The sequence below is a fragment of the Phocoena sinus genome, chromosome 18 (genome assembly GCF_008692025.1).
Source record: "Phocoena sinus isolate mPhoSin1 chromosome 18, mPhoSin1.pri, whole genome shotgun sequence".
NCBI lineage: Eukaryota > Metazoa > Chordata > Mammalia > Artiodactyla > Phocoenidae > Phocoena > Phocoena sinus.
Window position 1 is genome coordinate 71333947 of NC_045780.1, and position 19777 is coordinate 71353723.

A 19777-nucleotide genomic window follows, 5' to 3' on the forward strand; every position below is an offset into this window, starting at 1 on the left:
CCACATATCATCCTTCCACCCCGGTCACCGAACGGACTGTGAATTTGTCTCCTTCCCGGACCGAAGGTAGGGGTCTTTATTGTCGTTGTTATTTCGTCTTGAATCTCCCGCTTATGGAAGAATTCCTGGCAAATCAATACGTCTCGGATGAATGAATCTTCCCCAAGCCCAGGGCAGTTAGGAACCACCCTCTTTTCTGTCGCAGCACAAGTAAGGAGACACAATGCAGAAAACCACTGATGGTCATTTATCTCAAGAGTTTTCGCGCATTACAGAAGCTTAATGAACGTTTCTCTACATGTCTCCTAATTTTCTAGCTCAGATTTTAAAAAACGGCTTTATCTGCGTGCCATAAAAGCCACTCACTTTAAGAGTGCCTTTCAGTGGTTTTCGGTAAATTTATAACCATTGGCAGCTATCACCATAATCTAAGAACATTTACATCACCCCCAAAAGAACACTGTGCTCATTGCCTTCTACCCTTAAACCCAGACTACCACTAACCTACTTTCTGTCTGTAGATTTTCCTTTTCTGGGCATTTCCTACAATATGTGGTCTTTTTATGGCTAGCTTCTTTCACTCAGAATCATGTTCTCAAGATTCATCCATACTGTAGCATGTAATAGTACTTTATTCCCTCTTATAACTCATTTCTTTTTATTGCTGAATAGTATTCAGTTTTATGGGTAAACCACATTTTGTTTATCCATTTGCCAGTAGATGGGTATTTGGATTCTTTCCACTATTTGACTGTTATGAATAACACTGTTATAACACTCAGGGAGAGAGAAAGCAGTGTGAGGACAGAAGCAGTGAGAGATTTGAAGACACAGCTGCTGGCTGGGAAGATGCAGGAAGGGGCCACAAGACAAGAAATGTAAGAAATGCGGCCCTAGAAGCCAGAAAAGGCATCCTGCCCTCAGCCTCAGGAGGGACCCAGCCCCATGAACACCTTGACATTATCCCAGAAACACTGATTTCAGACTCTAAAATCCAGAACTATAAGAGAATAAATTTGTGTTGTTTTAAACCACTAAATTTGTGGTATTTTGTCACAGCAGCAATAGGAGAGTAATACAAAACATTATTTGCGGCCACCAAAACTTCAATTTCAGATGAGTTTCACATGTCATCATCATCATTATTATTCTTTTGATTTTTTCCAACCATTTAAAAATGTTAAAATCATTCTTAGCTTGCAGGCTGTACAAAAACAAGTGGTGGGCCAGATTTAGCCAAATATTAGCACAATTAATCCATCCATGGATTAAAAGAATAATACATAATTAGATGTTTGGAGTTTTTATAATGGAGTTTTTACAATGTTTCAAAATTAGAGCACTATTAGTGTAATTCATTACGAATTTAACAAAAACAAACCAAAATAAAACTCAAACATTTAAATAGATGCCTAAAAAGCATTTAATAAGATTTTAATGCTCTTCCTTTTTAATAAGTTAGTAATTGGAAATTTCGTATTTTAATAGCGGTTGTTTATGATAAATCATAACAAACATTTTGCTTAACAGTGAAAAATCAGTAGCATCTTTGGTCACCCAGTCTAAAGTAGTCACCACCACCCAGCCCACTTTCTCTCTGTAATAACTGGTTTTATTTATCAGTCCTTAATTGTCCTGCTTATTTATTTATTTTTACAGGTTTATTTCATTCTTCTTTCAGAAGAGATAGTGACTGTTCCCTGTTGTATGCCCAGAACCTAATACAATGTCTGGCACATATTAGGTGCTTAATAAATACTTGTTGAATAAAATCCATTTGTGATGGTTACTTTTATGTGTGAACTTGTTTGGGCCAAGGGGCCCAGATATGTGGCCAGATATTACTCTGGATTTTCTGTGTGCTGTGGGATGAGATTAACACTGAAATCAGTGGACTCTGAGTCAAGCAGGTTGCCCTCCACAATGTGTCGAATGCCTGAAGAGAACAAAAGACTGACGTCCCCAGTGTGAGAGGGAATTCTGCCAGCAGACAGCCTTCCGCTTCGAACTGCAACATAGGTCTTTCCTAGGATTCCAGCGTGACAGCTTTCAGACTTGAACTGCAGATTGTGGACTTGCCAGCCTTCATAATCAGGCGTGAGCCAGTCCTTAAATCTCTCTGTATACACACAACCTAATGGCTGTTTCTCTGGAGGACCCTGACGAATGCACCACTGAAGTCTGAAACAAGGTAAGAATGTTTGTTATCACCACAATTATTCAACATTGTGCTAGAAGTCCCACTCAATCTGATAAGGCTGGAAAATAAGTAAAATGATAAATATGGTAAAGAAGATACACTGTCATTTTTTTCAGATATGATTCTTTGAGAAAATCAAGTGAAGTTTATTAGATCTGATAAAATAGTGCAGTATGTAGTTGGGTACAGGACAGAAAAATCTACAGTTTTCTTAAACACATTAAATAACTAGCTAGAAAAATATAATTTTTTTAAAAAGCCTAAGCAAAATAGAAACAATTGTAGAAACTGCCCAAGAAAAAACATAATGTAAAACATTCAAGATCTTATATGAAAAAACATAAAATTTTACTTAAGAGCCACCCCCCTCTCCAAAAAAGACCTGAATAAATAGAAATATGCACCACTTTCCTGATAGGAAAACACAATAGACATTTTAGTTTCATCAACCATTCAAATTAATGAAATTTCACTTGGAATTTTTACAGTGATTTTAAAGTTCAACTGGAAGAATAGACAAAAAAATTTGAGAACAATCTTAAGAAGAACAGTAAGAAGGGATCTTTACTGCTATCAAAAGATCCTAAAAATTTACAGGATCATATTTTAAAATAATTAGGAAAATGTTTTTTATATTTCAAGGTGAGAAGGTCTTTCTATGTCAGATGCAAAGCCAAGAAATTATAAAGTAACAATGGACAGATCTGACCACATAAAAATTAAGAACATCTATATTTATATAGGCATTGTGAGCAAAGTCAAAGGACAAAAACGACTGGGAGACATTTGCAGCAAACATAATAGAAAGTGTTGATGTCCACAATATATAAAGAGTTGAAAACAGTCAGTAAGAAAAAAATTTTAAAATTGAAAATTTGACAAGGCCGAAAAGTCAAAGACAAGGAAAAAACAGATAGTCAATTTCATAAATAATCAGGGAAATATTTTAAAAAACAATTTTTGTATTCAAATTGACAAAAATGAAAAAGATGAATAATACCTAGTGTTTCTGACTATATAGAAAAATGGGATTTTAAAACCCTAGTAATGGGAGAATAGTTTGTATAGTCCCTCTCTGTTTTGCTTTATCTATAAACATTTAAGTTACCCATTGTTTCAGTAATTCACTTTGAGAAATTTATCCCATCATACTACCAGCAGGCAGCCTTCTTTTTAGGAGAGCTGAAAATTAGAAACAATCCTTCCTACCTAGTAGAAAGGATGGAGAAGATAAATTATTGTGATCTGGGTCCTTGATGGACCTAACCTCCAAGTTTATGGATCCAAAAAATGTCTGAAAATCTACTTTTTAACAGGTGTTCTACTGAGAAGCAAGTAGGGATTGGAAGAAGTTGATTTTTTGTTATTATGAGCATGTATTACTTTTGAAATTTTATTAAAAATAAAATTTCATTTTGAAATAATTATATATTCATGGGAAGTTAAAAAAGTATCAAAACCAGGAGCTTGCTTGACATTATACAATTCACAGAGCTTATTCAGATTTCAACAACTATATATGCATTCAGGTGCACATGTGTGTATGTGTGTGTGTGCGTAGCTCTATGTAGTTTTATCATATGTGTATATTTATGTAACCAGCTCTCTAATGAAAATATGGGACTGATCTATAATCACAAGCAACCCTTACACCACACCTTTACAGCCACGTCCTCTCTTCATATCCAAAATATTCTTCTTAAGAAAAATGTAAGATTATGGAAAGAGAGCCATGATTTATTGCTGAGTGAAAAATTGTTACAGAAAAATGTTTTTGAGGAGGGAAAAATTTATGTACGTTTATATGAGCATATGAAGCTTTCAATTCAATTTCTTAGACCCTAATTCAAATGTTCAAACTGAAAATCTGGTTCTCTAAAACAAACTTTGAAACACACTGACAGAGGAGACTTGTCAAGTTAATCATCCATCAATAGGTCACAGACTCCAAGTTCAACAACCAAAGTCAGTTCTCCTGAGTTCCTTATTGGAATCTCAACTCTGTTCATTTAAACAGAAGATTTATAAGACAAGCAGAGATATAGTATGAACACCATCCTGTCAGAACCTACTTTTCACTTATTTTTATAAGAGGCAGTGTTGACAGAGGAATTCCTGCTATGCTAATGTGTCATCTGAGGTCCAATGAACATACGGGCCATTTATGGAAGTGCCACTGTGACGGATTAAAATGGCAACCTTCTCAGGGTAAAGAAAAACAGTTTTGTACAATGAGAAACACATGTTCCAGAGACTTCTGGAGTTGGCATTTTTTGATAATGTTATAAGGCTTAATTTATCAGAGCCACAAAGTGAAGGAATTAATAATTCTTCTGCCACTGCAGCTGCCATCATACTTCTATTATACTACTATAATTCAGAGACAGCCTCTTTGCTAATTACAAATATATATTTTTTAATTAATTAATTTATTAATTTTTGGCTGCATTGGGTCTTTGTTGCTGCACGTGGGCTTTCTGTAGTTGCAGCGAGGGGGGCCACTCCTCCTTGCGGTGCGTTGGCTTCTCATTGTGGTGGCTTCTTTTGTTGCGGAGCACGGGCTCTAGGTGCTCAGGCTTCAGTAGTTGCGGCACGCATGCTTCAGTAGTTGTGGCTCACGGGCTCTAGGCATGCAGGCTTCAGTAGTTGTGGCACGCAGGCTTCAGTAGTTGTGGCTCATGGGCTCTAGAGCACAGGCTCAGTAGTTGTGGCTCACGGGCTTAGCTGCTTCAAGGCCTGTGGGATCTTCCCAGACCAGGGCTCAAACCCGTGTCTCCTGCGTTGGCAGGTAGATTCTTAACCACTGCACCACCAGGGAAGCCCACCTATATTATGTTTTGCCTTTTGTCACTAACCCTCCTGGAATTATCTTTGGATAGAGTGTATGCTGGGTATCCAATTGTTTTTCTTCCATATATGAATATCTGTGACATTATGATTTATAATAAGAAATATGTATTTTGTCTTCCTTTGTCCTATTTCTGGCACAGAGCTCCTAAAATCTTTGGAATTTCTGAAGTAACAGAGCAATGAAGAGGTCTTTTGTTATGTTAATGAGTTGACTTTTGGAAAGTACCAAAAGATGGGAGCTGGTTGCCAAGAGAAACAACTATGTGATTAGAGTGTTGGAACTTTTAGCATCCTCCTATCCTGCTCTGGGGAAGGGAGGGGGCTGGCCAATGATTTCATCAATCATGCCTATGTAATGAAGGCTCCATAAAAACCAAAAAGGGTGGAGTTTGAAGAATTTTCAGGTTGGTGACCTAGATGCTTCCACAAGTCATTAAGCCTGGCCCCAAACTCCATGAGGACAGAAGCTCCTTTGCTTTGGCCCTTGCTCTGTATATCTCTTCATCTGGATGTTTTTATATTTCTAATATCCTTTGTAATAAACTGGTAGTCTAGTGACTAACCTGGTTTCCTTAGTCCTGTGAGCTGCTCTAGCAAATTAACTGAACCCATGTTGTGAGCACCTCTGATTTATGGCCAGTTGGCTGGAAGCACAGGTGGCAGCCTGGACCTGTGATTGGCATCTGAAGTGAAGGACTGAGCCGTTAACCTGAGGAATCTGATGCTATCTCTGGGTAGAGAGTGTCAGAATTGAGTTGAATTGTTGGACACCCAACGGGTGTTGGAAAGTAGCCTGGTGGTGTGGGGAGAACCGCCACACATTGAAATTGGAATCAGAATCATTAATATACTACACAGTCCCAGCTCCATTCACTGAAATGTGCAACCTATTTCCAACTCTCTGTAGTTCTGGATCACAGATCAAGTTTCCAGTCTGTTTATGCACCGCTCTCAGGTATTGCTCTATTTTTTTCTGTCCCTGCAGCAGTATCACATGGTCTCAAATTCTATAGCTTTATAAAGTGTCTTGCTATATGGTGGGAAAGTTCTTGCAATTCATACTTCCTCAAAAGTGTTTAATTTTTCTTGGATTTGCAGGTCCATACATTTTAAAGGAAATTTTATAAAGTTCCACGGAAAAAGGGGCAGAGTACATTTAGATTGGGAATACATTGACTCTATATTATGTTAGGGAAAGTTGACATCTTTAATATTGAGTCTGCCAATCCATGGACATGTAACATCTTTCGATTTAACTACTTTTTAAAGAGATTTCATAATTTTCTCTATAAAGATCTTGGGCATTTTTGCAAGATTTAATTCCTGAAATAATTATGTCATAGTTTTCAGAGCTACTGTAAATTTTACCTTAAACATTTTTATTTCTGTTACTAGCTGGTATATTAAAATACAAGTGAATTTTATATACTAGTTTTGTATTTAGCAAATGCCAACTTTAAAAAAAAAATAAATTTATTTATTTTAGGCTGCGTTGGGTCTTTGTTGCGGTGAGTGGGCTTCTCATTGTTGTGGCTTCTCTTGTTGCAGAGCACGGGCTCTAGGCATGTGGACTTCAGTAGTTGTGTCATGCAGGCTCAGTAGTTGTGACTCGCTGACTCAATAGTTGTGGCTCGCTGGCTCTAGAGCACAGGCTCAGTAATTGTGGTGCACAGGCTTAGTTGCTCCACGGCATGTGGGATCTTCCCGGACCAGGGATCGAACCTGTGTCCCCTGCATTGGCAGGCGGATTCTCAACCACTGCACCACCAGGGAAGCCCAACAAATGCCAACTTTTCTTGTTAATTCCAACAACTTATCTGTAGATTCATTTGGATTTTCTGTGTACCATAGCCTATCACCTGTTTTTCTTCTTTTTAATATTTATTTATTTGTTTGCACTGGGTCTTAGTTGTGGCAGGCGGGCTCCTTAGTTGTGGCATGCATGTGGAATCTAGTTCCCTGACCAGGGATTGAACCCAAACCCAGGCCCCCTGCATTGGGAGTATAGCATCTTAACCACTGCACCACCAGGGAAGTCCCCTATCATCTGCTTTTAATGATAATTTTATTGTTTTTCAATCCTCAACTTTCTACTTCTTTTCTAGATTTACTGTGTTAGCTCAGACTTCCAGCATTAAGTGGAATGGAGTGTGTGATGATGGGAATCCTTGTTGTTCTTAGTTTCAAAAGGAATGTTTTTAGAAGATGTAGTGGGTAAATAGTGGCTCCCCCAAAGAGTTGTCCTAGTCCTAACCTGACTACTTTGAAATGTGACCTTACTTAGAAACAGGGTCTTTGCATATGTAATTGAAACTCCCAAGATGAAATCATCTTAGACTTAAGAGTGGGCCCTAAATCCAATGACGAGTGTCTTTATAAGAGACAGAAAAGGAGAAGATACGGAGACAGAGGGAAAGACCATGTGATGACAGAGGCAAAGATTGGAGGGATGTGTCCATAAGCCAGGGAACACCAAGAATCGCCAGCAGACTAGACTTTACAAGGAAATGCACAGATGGGCCAAGAAGGTTCAGGATTCTTTTTCAGTAGTTACATGAGGGTGTTCTTATAATTATTTTTAAGCTGGAGGTTTATGTTTTATATACTTTTGTATATGTGAAACATTCCACAATTTAAAAAATTTATAACATTATTTAACTGGAAGATGGGTAGAAGGGAAACGATTAGGAATTTGTGGGCCATATGCTACTGTTCAGTGTTAGGACTTCAAGTTCCTTTTTAATTCTCTTAATCACATTTCAGGGTAATTTTCGTTCAGTCATTCATTCATCCATTCAATACTTATTGCATCTTTCTAGTTTCAGGCACAGTATGAAACAGAAGAAGAGCACGGTCTCTGTTATCAAGTTGCTTAACATGTGGTCAGGGAGAGAGACTACAATTTAGATCATGACCACATAGCAGGGAAGAGACAACAATACAAGTACACAGATGGAGAGATTCAGGGGAGTGATTCCTGCAATGAGCACTGAAGGATATCTAAGCCAGAGGAAGAAGAGGGTCATGGCATTCCAGACCAAGGGGAAGCATGTACAAGGAAGGTAAGGAACAAGGCACAGAAGGAACAGGGATTGATTTTGCTGGACTACAGGGTACATATTAGGAAGCTGTGAGAGATTTGATTAAAGATACAGGCAGAGGCCAGATTAAGAAAAGCCTTGGAAGATGTATTAGTTAGAATTAGGTTTGGCTGTGAGGGACTGATTATCCAAAATAATAGTGTAAATAAGAGAGAGGTTTAGGGACTTCCCTGGAGGTCCGCCTTCCAATGCAGGGGATGTGGGTTTGATCCCTGGTCGGGGAGCTAGGATCCCACGTGCCTCGCGGCCAGAAAACCAAAACATAAAAAAACAGAAGCAATATTGTAACAAATTCAATAAAGACTTTAAAAATGGTCCACATAAAAAAAATCTTTAAGAAAAAAAAAAGACGGAGGTTTATTGCTTTCTCATGTAAACCCTGTGTGTGGGTAGGTGGTGGCTCTGTGACGCTTCACTCTGAGTCCAGGACCCAGACACCCTCTCTTTTTAAGGCTCCATGGTCCAAACACAGCTAACAATTAGCACAACACAGCCTTTTAAAATAAAAGTGCTTTTATTATAAAATTCTAAAAATGTGCTTTAAAGGTCAGTCATGGGAATACTGCAATAATAAGAAGAAACATATCTTCATAATCCAGGCAATCACAGAGCAGATTTTATATTGTCCATGGAATTAATATTTAAAAGACAGTCTTCTTCTTTTCAGTTAAGAAGAGTCTTCAGAGCACCATTATTTGAAGGAAAGGTATTTTGCGTATCAGAGTTCATCTTTGGTCTGCAATTAAGAAACAAAATATTTAGAGCCATCAGGAAGTCTTCTACGAGTCAAGAAGGCTTATGTTAGTCTATTAATTATTTTCCCCTAAAGATGAAAGAAGGGGGGAGAAAAAGCCAAGTTATTGCTAGAGGCTTTTAGGACTATTATTTGGAATCACCCAAGGGTAAAGTCACATTGGTGGGGAACCTGAACATCTAAGGGTCTGTATTATGGTAAAAGGCTTGTGTTATGAATGGTATCAGTGAACGGCTAGAGTAGACAATGGGCAAAATATAAACAAAGCTATCATTCTAGTCCCTAAGTGCTATGAATCTGGGGAATCATCTGGCACCCCTCAAAGTCACTTAGAGATAAAAATTTAAAAAGAGGAGTGGAGAAAGGGAGCTGCCCACTTTCATTTGGAGCCAACAGAAGCATTCTGATATCAAATCACTAACTCCATGTGGGAGCACGTTTCGAGTCTGGAAATTTCTGTTTTGTCACTGGCTTTCACTGATTTTATGGCCTTGCAGCACTGAGAGGAATTAATGCTGATGATGCACCACTTCTGAGAGCCAGTTGGTGGCCAATCAGTTCCCCCCCAAAACAGAACAGACACCCAAAACTGATTTGTAGCATGTACTGTTGTCATGGTGTAAATACTTCCACCACGTGGATTCCAAAATTTAACCACTGTGAAAAATTCCTAAATATTTAACAATCTGTGAACTTGGATGAGGTGTGGCTCCATCACGCCATCGGGGCTGGTAGTTTTCTTATTCCTTTTAAACCCGCTTGAGAGGTGGACGTAATAATTGCCAAATCTGCGCTCTCAACTTTGGTTCCAATGCCACAGTTCTGAGTTTGTCCGTTCAGAGACATGATGCTGTTGCTTAAAATAATGTCAAGCCAGCATATTTTATATATACATATAATACATATAATAACTTTATACAGTATATATTCCTTCAAATGAAAAATACCTACAATCACCGCCCCCCCCCAAGCCATCACACTGTCTTTATGCACAATTATGCACACAATTTGAAGGTGATACACTGGTTTTTGGTTCTTGCTTTGCTATAATCCAGATAGATGATTCTGAGCTAAACTCTTCTTTGGGCTCGGTTTTGTTAACTATAAAATGAAGGCATTTACTGGGTGATCTCTAAGGTCCTCTTCAGCCTGCCAAGTCCATATGTGCATGTGCCTTTTATAAACAAAATCAGTATGTAGTGGTATCAACCGAGATTGCTTTTACATGAATGTTAACATGAATAATGATGGTTATACGTTTTTCCATCCCTAAACTGGGATGATGAGCTCTGCAGAAACGATCTCACAAGGAAATGAAGCTCTTAGATGATAGGTGTGAAAACACTTTTCAAACTGTAAACATCTATTCAAATGCCACGTGATCTGAATTCTCACAGTAAAAATGGCTTCCCTCCACTTTGCTGAGAGCTCACTTCACTGCATCTTGGCGCTTGTCTTTTGCCTTGTTGGGATCTATTTTATCTGCCTCTACTAGAATGAATTGCTTGGAGGCTCCAGGAGGAATTCAGGTAGCTGTTGCCTGACTGAACGAGGAAAGGAATGAATGAAGAGTTGGGTCACTGTTAGTTCTTACTCTGACACTGGCTAGAAGGTGAGTTCTGGTTACCTTCTTTGTATGGCACGTGCAAGGAAAGAGGTCATCCTCGGTCTGTGGTTCTACCCTCCTCATGCCCTCCCGGATTTGGGGCTCACCCACTTGTAAACTGGCATATTCCTGTATAGGAAACAACACAAAAACATGTCTTATATATCACTTAACATCCACTTACCAAATTAGATACGCCAGAGTCCGCTAGAACACAGTCCACTTAACTCACATGTCAAGTTGTGATATGCAAGGTCCTCCATATTCCCCTTAAAAGCCCAACAACAGAGCTTCTGAGAGGCGGCTGACCTTTGGGCACTGGCTGCCTATTTCTAAGGGACCACTCCTTAGTCTACGCTTCACTGATATGACTCGTACGGTATATATTTTTTTGACCTTCTGCCACGTAGTGAAAATAATTGTGCTTCCCATCTTCCCTAGACTGAGAATCTGAGGACAGACTATTTCTGCCTGACCCACCATGGCTGGTACAGCCTCAGTCGTACCTTCATTCATCATGTGCTTGCTCTGGGCTAAGCTCTGGCCGAGGTGCTTAGGCTCGAAAAATGTGAGTTGAATGAATGAACTCTACCCTGTGGCTCTTTAGGAATTCAAATAGTACGTCCCCCCAGCTCCTTCTTCAGTTTACATACTTCACCATCCCCCAGGAAAGGTTATAAAGGGGGCAGGGACCAGGAATGACAAACTTTGTTCTGCAGCTCAGCCTAAGACACGGGGCTCAATATCTGCAATTCTGAATTTAAAAAATCTTAACTTAGATCTAGTACTATTATTAGCCAATTACTTGTTTACTACTGTATTTTTTTTAAAAAAAAGAACTTTTCAAATTGTCAGATATGCTCTAATTACAATGCCTAAATGGGTAGGTCCATAAAAACAATTTCCAAGAAAAGTCACGGCCCACATGGGGTCAGCACAACAGGTCCAAACATACCTTGCACTGTATAGAAAAAGAAATGGTAAGGCAGCAGCAATATTGTACAGAGAGGAAATGTGAATCCACGCCCAGTAACTCTGTAGGATCAGAAGCCAATTTTCTAACCACATACCGCATGGTTCTAACATTAATACTTTTCTTTTAAGGTTGTAGCATTCTCCATTAGCTAATCTTTGGCTTTCTACTATTTTCATTATTATTTAATATTTATCCCTGATTTTTGCCTACAGAGGTATACATATATCTCCTTAATGAATATACTATTAGAAATTGTTAAGTGAAATATTACTTGCTACTAACATGACCAATTACAAGTATGTCTATTTTCTTAGAAAATACTGACCTGGAAAAGCTTAAAATAATAACAGAATATGTCATCACCCATGAGATTATTTCTTGCAAATTCTTGTCCTGTTTTTGCTATCTTCTTTGCCTGTGGGAACAAGAATAATATGCTTTCATGAAACATATTTTTCCCCATACAGACATACGCTAACTGATCTTCAGAGGACATTTTAGTGGGACAATAGTGGAAAAAATATCTTTGGGGTCTTGTGAGGTAAAGGGAACATTTAACAGAGTATGTTTGTTCAAATCAAAGGGACGATTTTAAGACTCGAAAGTTTGAGAAGTCATATTGGGCCTTCTAGAATTGGCCTCTCTTGGGGAGAAAAGGCATACAATAATTGAACTAACAATGACTTTGCAAAGTAAATGTAAGATGCTTAATGCACTGCCTTAACAATTTTCAGCAGACAGTTAGTTTGATGCTTCTTTCACGCAATCCCTCATTTTAATCCAGAGCACAGTTAGTTTTTCCTCCTGCCAGGCTGGCCATCTTCATTTTCATATTGCTAGGTGAGGTGAGGCAGTGCTTGGGGCTCAAATCAAACTGACTAAAGGAGAGAGCATAATCAAGGCCAAGGTTTAGCTTTTTGTGTCACGTGCAGAGTGGACAGCTAATCCAAGCCACTATGCCTGTGTTTACCCTGAAGGGATCTGTGCTATCCGCGGGGAGGTGGCTTCCCATTTACAGGTAAGGGTCTACATCTAAGCATCCCGAATGCTTTCCAGGCACAAGACATTGAAAATGAACCCATGATAACTGGGGTACAAAGAGACTGACCTTACCTCTTCATCGTGATCTTTTGCCCATTTAAGTTTTTCTAGGAGATCGCTCAGGTTGCTTTTAACTGGAATGTAGTGTTTCCAGGGCTGCAGTTCATTATAAAAGTGTTCATAGTAGATGGAGTCCTGCTTCAGCACCACACTGTCACCTACTAGCAGATACGGTAGGCGATAAGCTGCAACGGTGCCATCGACGTTTATCTGATACTTATGCTGCAAACAGCAGTAAAGTAGAAGAACCTCCATTAAATTTCCTTTTTCCCACTCTTCTTTATTCTCCTTCTCTTTCCACACATCAAACCTCAGATACAAACTGGCCAGATTTTGCCCATGGCCTCCACCACTTAGTAAGCGCTATTATATATAACATGCTGACCTAGAGCTAAGGGCTCTAACATTTTGATGTTCCCCCAAGTTTCAAAAAGGGTCCACAAGGCTAATGGTGGGGCAGCCAATAAAATTATAAAACTGTTGTCCTAAGGCTACAACCTAAGGAAAGGTAGATTTATCGTGACTCTGTAATCCATTTACTACTTTCTTGATGGCACGTGAGCACCTCACGATGGCACATTCTATGCCGTGTTACCTTTTAACATCAGGTGGCCACATGCAAGTTTTAATGAAATTAACAAGCTCTGGGGCAAGAACACCTATGAATCAAAATATTTATAGCACTGTGGTAGTCAACAGTCTTTAGCTGTAGCAAATTCAACAGGTAGAAAGAAAGCAAAGGTCTGATAAAACACCCTCTGAGGAGGGATGGCTGGTATCAGATTTGATTTGGTATCAAATCTCCCATTTCTTTCCAAAATTTCTGTGATATGCATGTGGAAGAAACACAGACAATTCAACATATGGCCTTCTTTAGGTCTTCCTCGTACCAGGTAACCCATCAAAAGAAAATCAGGCCATTTACAGCACAGACAGCTAATCACTGGCCTTCCCACCTGCAGGAGACAGCTGACTACTTTTTGGCCCACTTTTCCCTGCTCACCCCATGGGGCTTCAAAACCCCTCAGTGGTCTAGAGATCAGGGCAGCATCCCACTGCTTGAAAAAGGGGAATTGTCAGAGAAAGGATCCATACTGGGGAAACAGGAACAATCCACATTCTAGACACAGAAAGTGTGTAGCATCCCCAGAGTTCCTGGGCAGAATGTTTGGATGGATTCCAAGTCATTTCCCTACCAGAAGGCCCAATAAGAGACATCTGGTTTATATTTCTTCTTTAGTCTATTATGATGCTATGGCTCTGGGGAGAAATATTTTTTAAATTACTTACATGTATTTATTAATAAAAAAGGATTTGGAGCTAAAATATGCTTTTCTTGAGGGTCAGTTGGGGGGAAAATTATAGCTCTACCCAGGTCCCAAGCTCCTGTGGTGCATATTTAATATCAGGTCTAGGTACTGAGTACACCCCAGGTTTCCCCCCTAGGAACTGGTTAGTCCCCGGGGCTCCATTCCTCACTGTTCCTAAAATGTTGTGCTCACCTCTCTCACCCCTGAAATTTACAGGCCTTGATTTCCCGCCCCCAAATGCAGGTATTTGGAAAAACACAAAGGATTGGCCACGGATGATGTCATACCTTGAAGAAATCAAAAAATGAAATGTGTTTCACAATGGGACCATACAGGCTTTCATCGTGTTTAAAGAAGAAAAAGTTGGTGAAAGCAGCGTCTATGAGTTCCGGGTGTTTTCTGCTGAGTTTAACCAACTCAAGTCTCTCTTTTCGGCTGTCTCGCCCTCTCCAGACAGCTGTGGAATTTTTGCTTTCCCAGGGAGGACCTGTGTTGGCTTGCACAGACATCATATCCAGACTGACTCTGGAAGACAGAGTGCAACAGATTTTTCTCCCAAACCATCACATTGCAAGGGTTGTTGGGAAAGAACTCACCAAGGAAAGAAAACCAAGGCTCTGGGTCGTCTGGGACCCGTCTCTCACCGGCCCATGGTTTCGAGGACAGAGTCAGTCAAGTCGTAGGTAGGCATCACGATATCCTTGGAATCTGTGGAGCCACACCAGGAAAAGATCGGATGGATGTTTGAATCGGATTTCTTTTTTTCCAAAGGCCAGTCTCCCAAATTAACAAAAAACTCCACATCGGGCATCTTCACCTAGGAAAAGAAAGCCAAGATGGTTAAAATGATGGTATAGTTTTTCATATCAGCCATTTCACTATCATTGTCAAAACTCCACTAAAACCCTGCTAAAGCACACTACACCCAGGGACAGGATTCAGCATATGGCAATTCTCCTTTAGGCTCAAAGTAGGTTTAGTACCAAAATAATTTTACTGTAAAGTATCTTCTTTTCTTAAAAATATTTACTTATTTATTTATTATTTTGACTGCACTGGGTCTTAGTTGCGGCATGCAGGATCTTCATTGAGGCACGTGGGATCATCATTGCGGCATGCGGGGTCTTTTAGTTGTGGCATGCATGCAGGATCTAGTTCCCCAACCAGGGATCGAACCCAGGCCGCCTGCACTGGGAGCGCGGAGTCTTACACACTGGACCACCAGGTAAGTCCCAGGTATTTTCATCTATAATATACTGTTTGGGGTTGAGTGTATCCCCCCCAAAAGATATGCTGAAGTCCTAAACCCCAGTATCTCAGAATGACCTTATTTGGAAATAGGGCTGATGCAGTTGTATTTAGTTAAGATGAGATCCTACTGGACTAGGGTGGACCCTTAATCCAATATGACTGGTGTCCTTGTGAGAAGAGATGAAGATGTCAAAACACACAAGGATAACACCATGTGACAACAGAGCGGAGTGATGCAGCTGCAAACCAGGAACACCAAGGATGGCCGGGCACCCCCAGAAACTAGGAAGAGCCAAGAAAGGATCCCCCCATAGGTTTTAGAGGAAGCACTGCCCTGCTGACACCTTGATTTCAGACTTCTAGCCTCCAGAATGGTGAGAGAACAAATTGTTGTTGTTTTTAGCCACCCAGTTTACAGTACTTTGTTACAGCATCCCTAGGAGACTAATACAGGTATACTACCTGACATAAAACTTCAGAATAGTATATAGTACTTAAGGGTCCAGAATAGAACAACCCTGGTATTGTTATTATTTTTATTTTGAAAAATTATAGTGTAAAACCTGGGCTCAAATCGTCTATTATATATCCAAGAAAAGAAATACTTACTTTTCTAGTCAAAGAAAGTAGTATGGCATCCATGAAAATTCTAAAACCTACATGTTCACCGTGAGTCTTGATATAAACCTGGAAGAGAACTGAATGTTTACTGTTTGTCTAAAAGTACCGACTGACTTCACTGAGATCAATCTTATCACAATGATCTGCAGAATGATTTTTAATAAAACTATGTAGCTAGTTGTAGCCAAATGGTCAAAATAAAAAATCACTAAGGCAAGAAACCCTCAGTCATGAATTGTACCTTGTTATCCTTCAAGGTATAATGACACAAGCTCTGTCTTTGTCCAAATCTTTTCGGGATTTCTGTTGCAATCTTTTCTGGATCAATGGTAGGGAAATGTGCCAGATCTCTCTGAATTTGAGTAATGGTTTCTGGGCAGTTCATCTCCCATAGCCAGGCTGCACTGTCTTCCAAAGGACAGTCACAATTCTCATGGTAAACTGGCCCTAATTACACACAAGGAACAAAGTATACAGTAATAATTTCACTCAGCATTTGAAACATGTAACAAATATTCGTAATATGACTTTACAAGTTTTGCCTATTTAGATGGGGAGGGCAATTTGATGGAAAACATATTTTAAAAAGAAAAACATTTTTATTACCCTGCTGTATCTCAAGTTAAGTCTCTTCTGACCGCTCTTCACAGCTAGGTGTTATGATATTTTCACAGTCAGGCCCACTTGGCATGAGTTCAAAAGAAAGCCAACGGTGCTACTTTTTGCTCTAAGTGGCTACCATAGTCCATTACTCTTTTTTTTTTTAATTAATTTTTATTGGAGTATCATTGCTTTACAATGTTGTGTTAGCTTCTGCTGTATGGCAAAGCATTACTCTTTATGTTTTGTGTACTTAAGAATAACCAAACATTGGTAAAAGGATATCAGAGGAGTATACCTGTTTTAATGAAAGACAAAATGATAGAAATTTATATTTCAATGGTCTATTATACAAACTAGTTCTTAAAGGGTCTAAGGTACTTTTCTCAATGGATAAATCATCATAAGTAACAATACAAATGGGCATTCCCTGGTGGTTCAGTGGTTAGGACTCCACGCTTCCACTGCCGGGGCCTGGGTTCGATCCCTGGTGGGGGAACTAAGATACTGCAAGCCTTGAGGTGAGGCAAAAGCAAAAAGCAAACAAATAAAACCAATACAAATAAATAAAACACCCCTACTATGTTTAGTATAATATATTTTTTTAAAGAAAATATAAAGAAGCAAAGTAATCCTCAGAACACCCATTTCATTAATATTATAATGAATTAATTACATGTTTGTAGAAATAATACTAACATAATATAGAATCTGAATTGAGATTTCACTGTCATTTATTTCTATGAGTCTCAGATTGTCACCTGACCCAGGCAGTAGTAGACAATGGGACATCTTTTAAGGTTGGCAGGTTATATGGTACTGTGTGGTCCTGGTGGAGTGTGGGGAAGAAATGGAGGCACTTTCTAGAAAAATGTTTGCCTTTCGTGGAGCAGGGAGACAAGGAAGATTCGTGTGTCTGTATATACCCTGCTTCTCTAATATTTTAGGGTACTGTCTCTGCTGAGAGGGAATGATATGGCTCTAGGTAAGAAAGTTGTACTCTTATCCTGTATAAGAAAACAGAATTTCTCTGGAAAATAGCACTGAAACAAAACAAAAAAAAAAACCCACAGTCAATTCCCCCGCTCTCCCATCAAGTCCTCTTTCTTCCTGAAGTGACCGACCAAATTTCAATAACACTCATCAGTTACTTAAGTCATATATCTCTAATTAAGAAAGCCCCATCGACGACCGTATATATAGCTTGATTGTTCTTGCTAATGTTGTGCCTTTAGGGAGCAAATTCTCTATTAATATGTTCTTTCCTCTTTAGCAAATTGTAACTTCCATTTGAATCATGCATTTCTCTCTTTTACCAGGACTCTCAATTTAGCTTTCAAGTAGGAAATGTCTATTTTTTTCTTTTAGTGAAAAAAATACCACGCTAACTAACTTGTTTTTGTTGATCAAATGACATGTATTATTGTGTTCAAATACTGCTGTGTTAAAATTATGTTCCAAATTACCTGTTAAAATATATGGAGACTTGGCCACATGTTGACCTTGGAATTTGACTTCTATCTTCAGATTTGTGTAGCTTGCATACATTCTGTATCTTACTATGAAGGACCCATCCTTTCGGTCTAAAATCTGGACGCCCACTCTAGTGAATTGCTCATCTGGGGCTGAGATTTTAATCTGGAACACCTTTTCACCCGGAGAATATGTGAATCTGTGATGGGAAGAACAATGAGATATAAAGATTATTTTAAGAAACAACCGTGCAAAGATTATGTTCTCTAGTCTGTGAACCTTCCTATTCTCCTCCACATTCTCCCCCTAACATATGCTTGTTTCTTTTTCCTTATGCTTTTAGTACCAGAATGAATAGGATGGATCAGAGAGGAAAAAAAGAAGAGGATTACAATGGCCAAGATAACATAAAACAGTTTTATTAGAAAATTGCAAGGAGATATGTTGACTACTAATTTATGTAAACATAGAACATACTTATGCATTTCATATATAAAAATAGTCTTATCAACCTACTATTTATTTCATGCCCATCTGGAAATTTGTGATGAAATGGTGCCTCTAAAGATAATGATTTTCTGAAAAATCTCTCTCAAAGATTTTTTTTAAAAGAATCAGTATTATAAATCATGCTCAGCCACGGGCAAAAGCTAGTAGGTAGTATATCACCCAAGTGACATTGTACAAAAGTTTTTTTTGGAGTGAGTGCTCTGGCTGTTACGATTAAGATGGTATTTAGTTTCCCCAATCGTACTATTTATAGACAAGTGACAAAATTTATAACTCTCCTTTCCTTTGGGAAACTTCTTAGTCCCAAGATTTTCTGCCTACAAAATACACACAGTCAGCATCCACCAATTAAAAAAAAAGACAATCATTTCAGAAGTGAATTCTACAAATAAATTTCAAGTATACTTTTAACTGTTGAATTCAGTGGAATGAAATAAAGTTGTAACAAACATAGAAGATTCATATTTTGATACGTTCCCCCTCAACTCTAAAGTTTCAAATAGTGCTTTATTTTTCTTTTGAGTTTCAAAACCTGCTTACCTGCAGAGGTCCACCTGAAAACAGAGAAAGGTGCAACCAAGCAGTTTCTAACAACTGGGTTTAAATTCCTTATAACAGTTTATGCAAAAATAATTAGAAAGAGTACTTTCAGCAAAGTACAGGAGTTTGTTCCCCAGCCATGGGGAAATCCCTATCAAAATAGCCAGGAGAAGAGCTAATTCGAAATTATTTGTAAAGCTACAGAGAAAAATTGATTGGATGGGGAGAACAGTTAAAACCAGATGTGAATAGCACCCAAATGTCCTGGATTTTAAACTGCTGTGCAGAAACAAGTTCTTGGGCGAACAAAACTTAAGGGGAAAACCAGTAAGTTTTAACTGTATTCCAAAATAGTCAGGGAGCCATTGCTCGACTTACTTATTTCCTGATGTGTCCACCGCCTGGATGTAGAAATAGCGCGCGGGAAGGACCACAGCTGCTTTGAGCCCGGGTCCCCATATTTCGCTCTTCTCCGGGCTCAGTCGCCTCTCTCCGCCGGTCTCGGCCAGTGCTGGAACTGTCCCCAGAAAGAAGCAGTAAAGCAGCAAAGTGCTAAACATTTACAAGATGGACTCAAAATGATCCACAGATAAATGAAGTGGAAGAGGTGGACGGAACCAGCCGCGGCTCCGGCAGGGGCACGTCGGCCGATCGCAGCAGCAGACGCGGCTCCAAGTAGGGTCCTTTGCTGTGCTGGACAGGCGCGTGGGTCTCCCCGGAAAGGTCACAACCGGGGCGCTGGCTTGTCCAGCTGAAAGGTGCCAGTAGTTCTACTGAAATGCGCAAGGACCACGCCGCTCCTCTTCCTCGGGATAATGACAAACTTGCGTTGCTTCTGTAACTGGAGCATCATTGAGGTCGAACGCGTCTCAGGTTCCAGCCCA

The 19777-nt window shown here is 39.3% G+C and overlaps 1 protein-coding gene across 1 annotated transcript; it reads right to left on the bottom strand.

Moving 5' to 3' along the window:
* Positions 1-8646: 8646 nt before the first annotated feature.
* Positions 8647-19742, bottom strand: POGLUT2 (protein O-glucosyltransferase 2). Its single transcript, XM_032610883.1, has 10 exons — positions 19272-19742; positions 17837-18042; positions 16012-16217; positions 15759-15836; positions 14543-14715; positions 14186-14423; positions 12601-12810; positions 11813-11902; positions 10533-10640; positions 8647-8887 (listed from the first exon to the last, which is right to left on the bottom strand). Exons 1-10 carry the CDS (start codon positions 19451-19453, stop codon positions 8870-8872), a joined length of 1509 nt encoding a protein of 502 aa, XP_032466774.1. The 5' UTR covers positions 19454-19742; the 3' UTR covers positions 8647-8869.
* Between the last annotated feature and the right edge of the window lie 35 nt (positions 19743-19777).

Excerpts from the sequence above, each read along its gene's own strand:
- POGLUT2 (XM_032610883.1), bottom strand. The coding sequence starts at position 19,453 with ATGTTTAGCACTTTGCTGCTTTACTGCTTCTTTCTGGGGACAGTTCCA. Across the intron at positions 14,716-15,758 it reads TACTTTCTTTGACTAGAAAA|GTGAAGATGCCCGATGTGGA; the intron begins GTAAGTATTTCT and ends TTCTTTTCCTAG. Across the intron at positions 10,641-11,812 it reads ATTATTTTAAGCTTTTCCAG|GAATATGCCAGTTTACAAGT; the intron begins GTCAGTATTTTC and ends TTTCCTATACAG.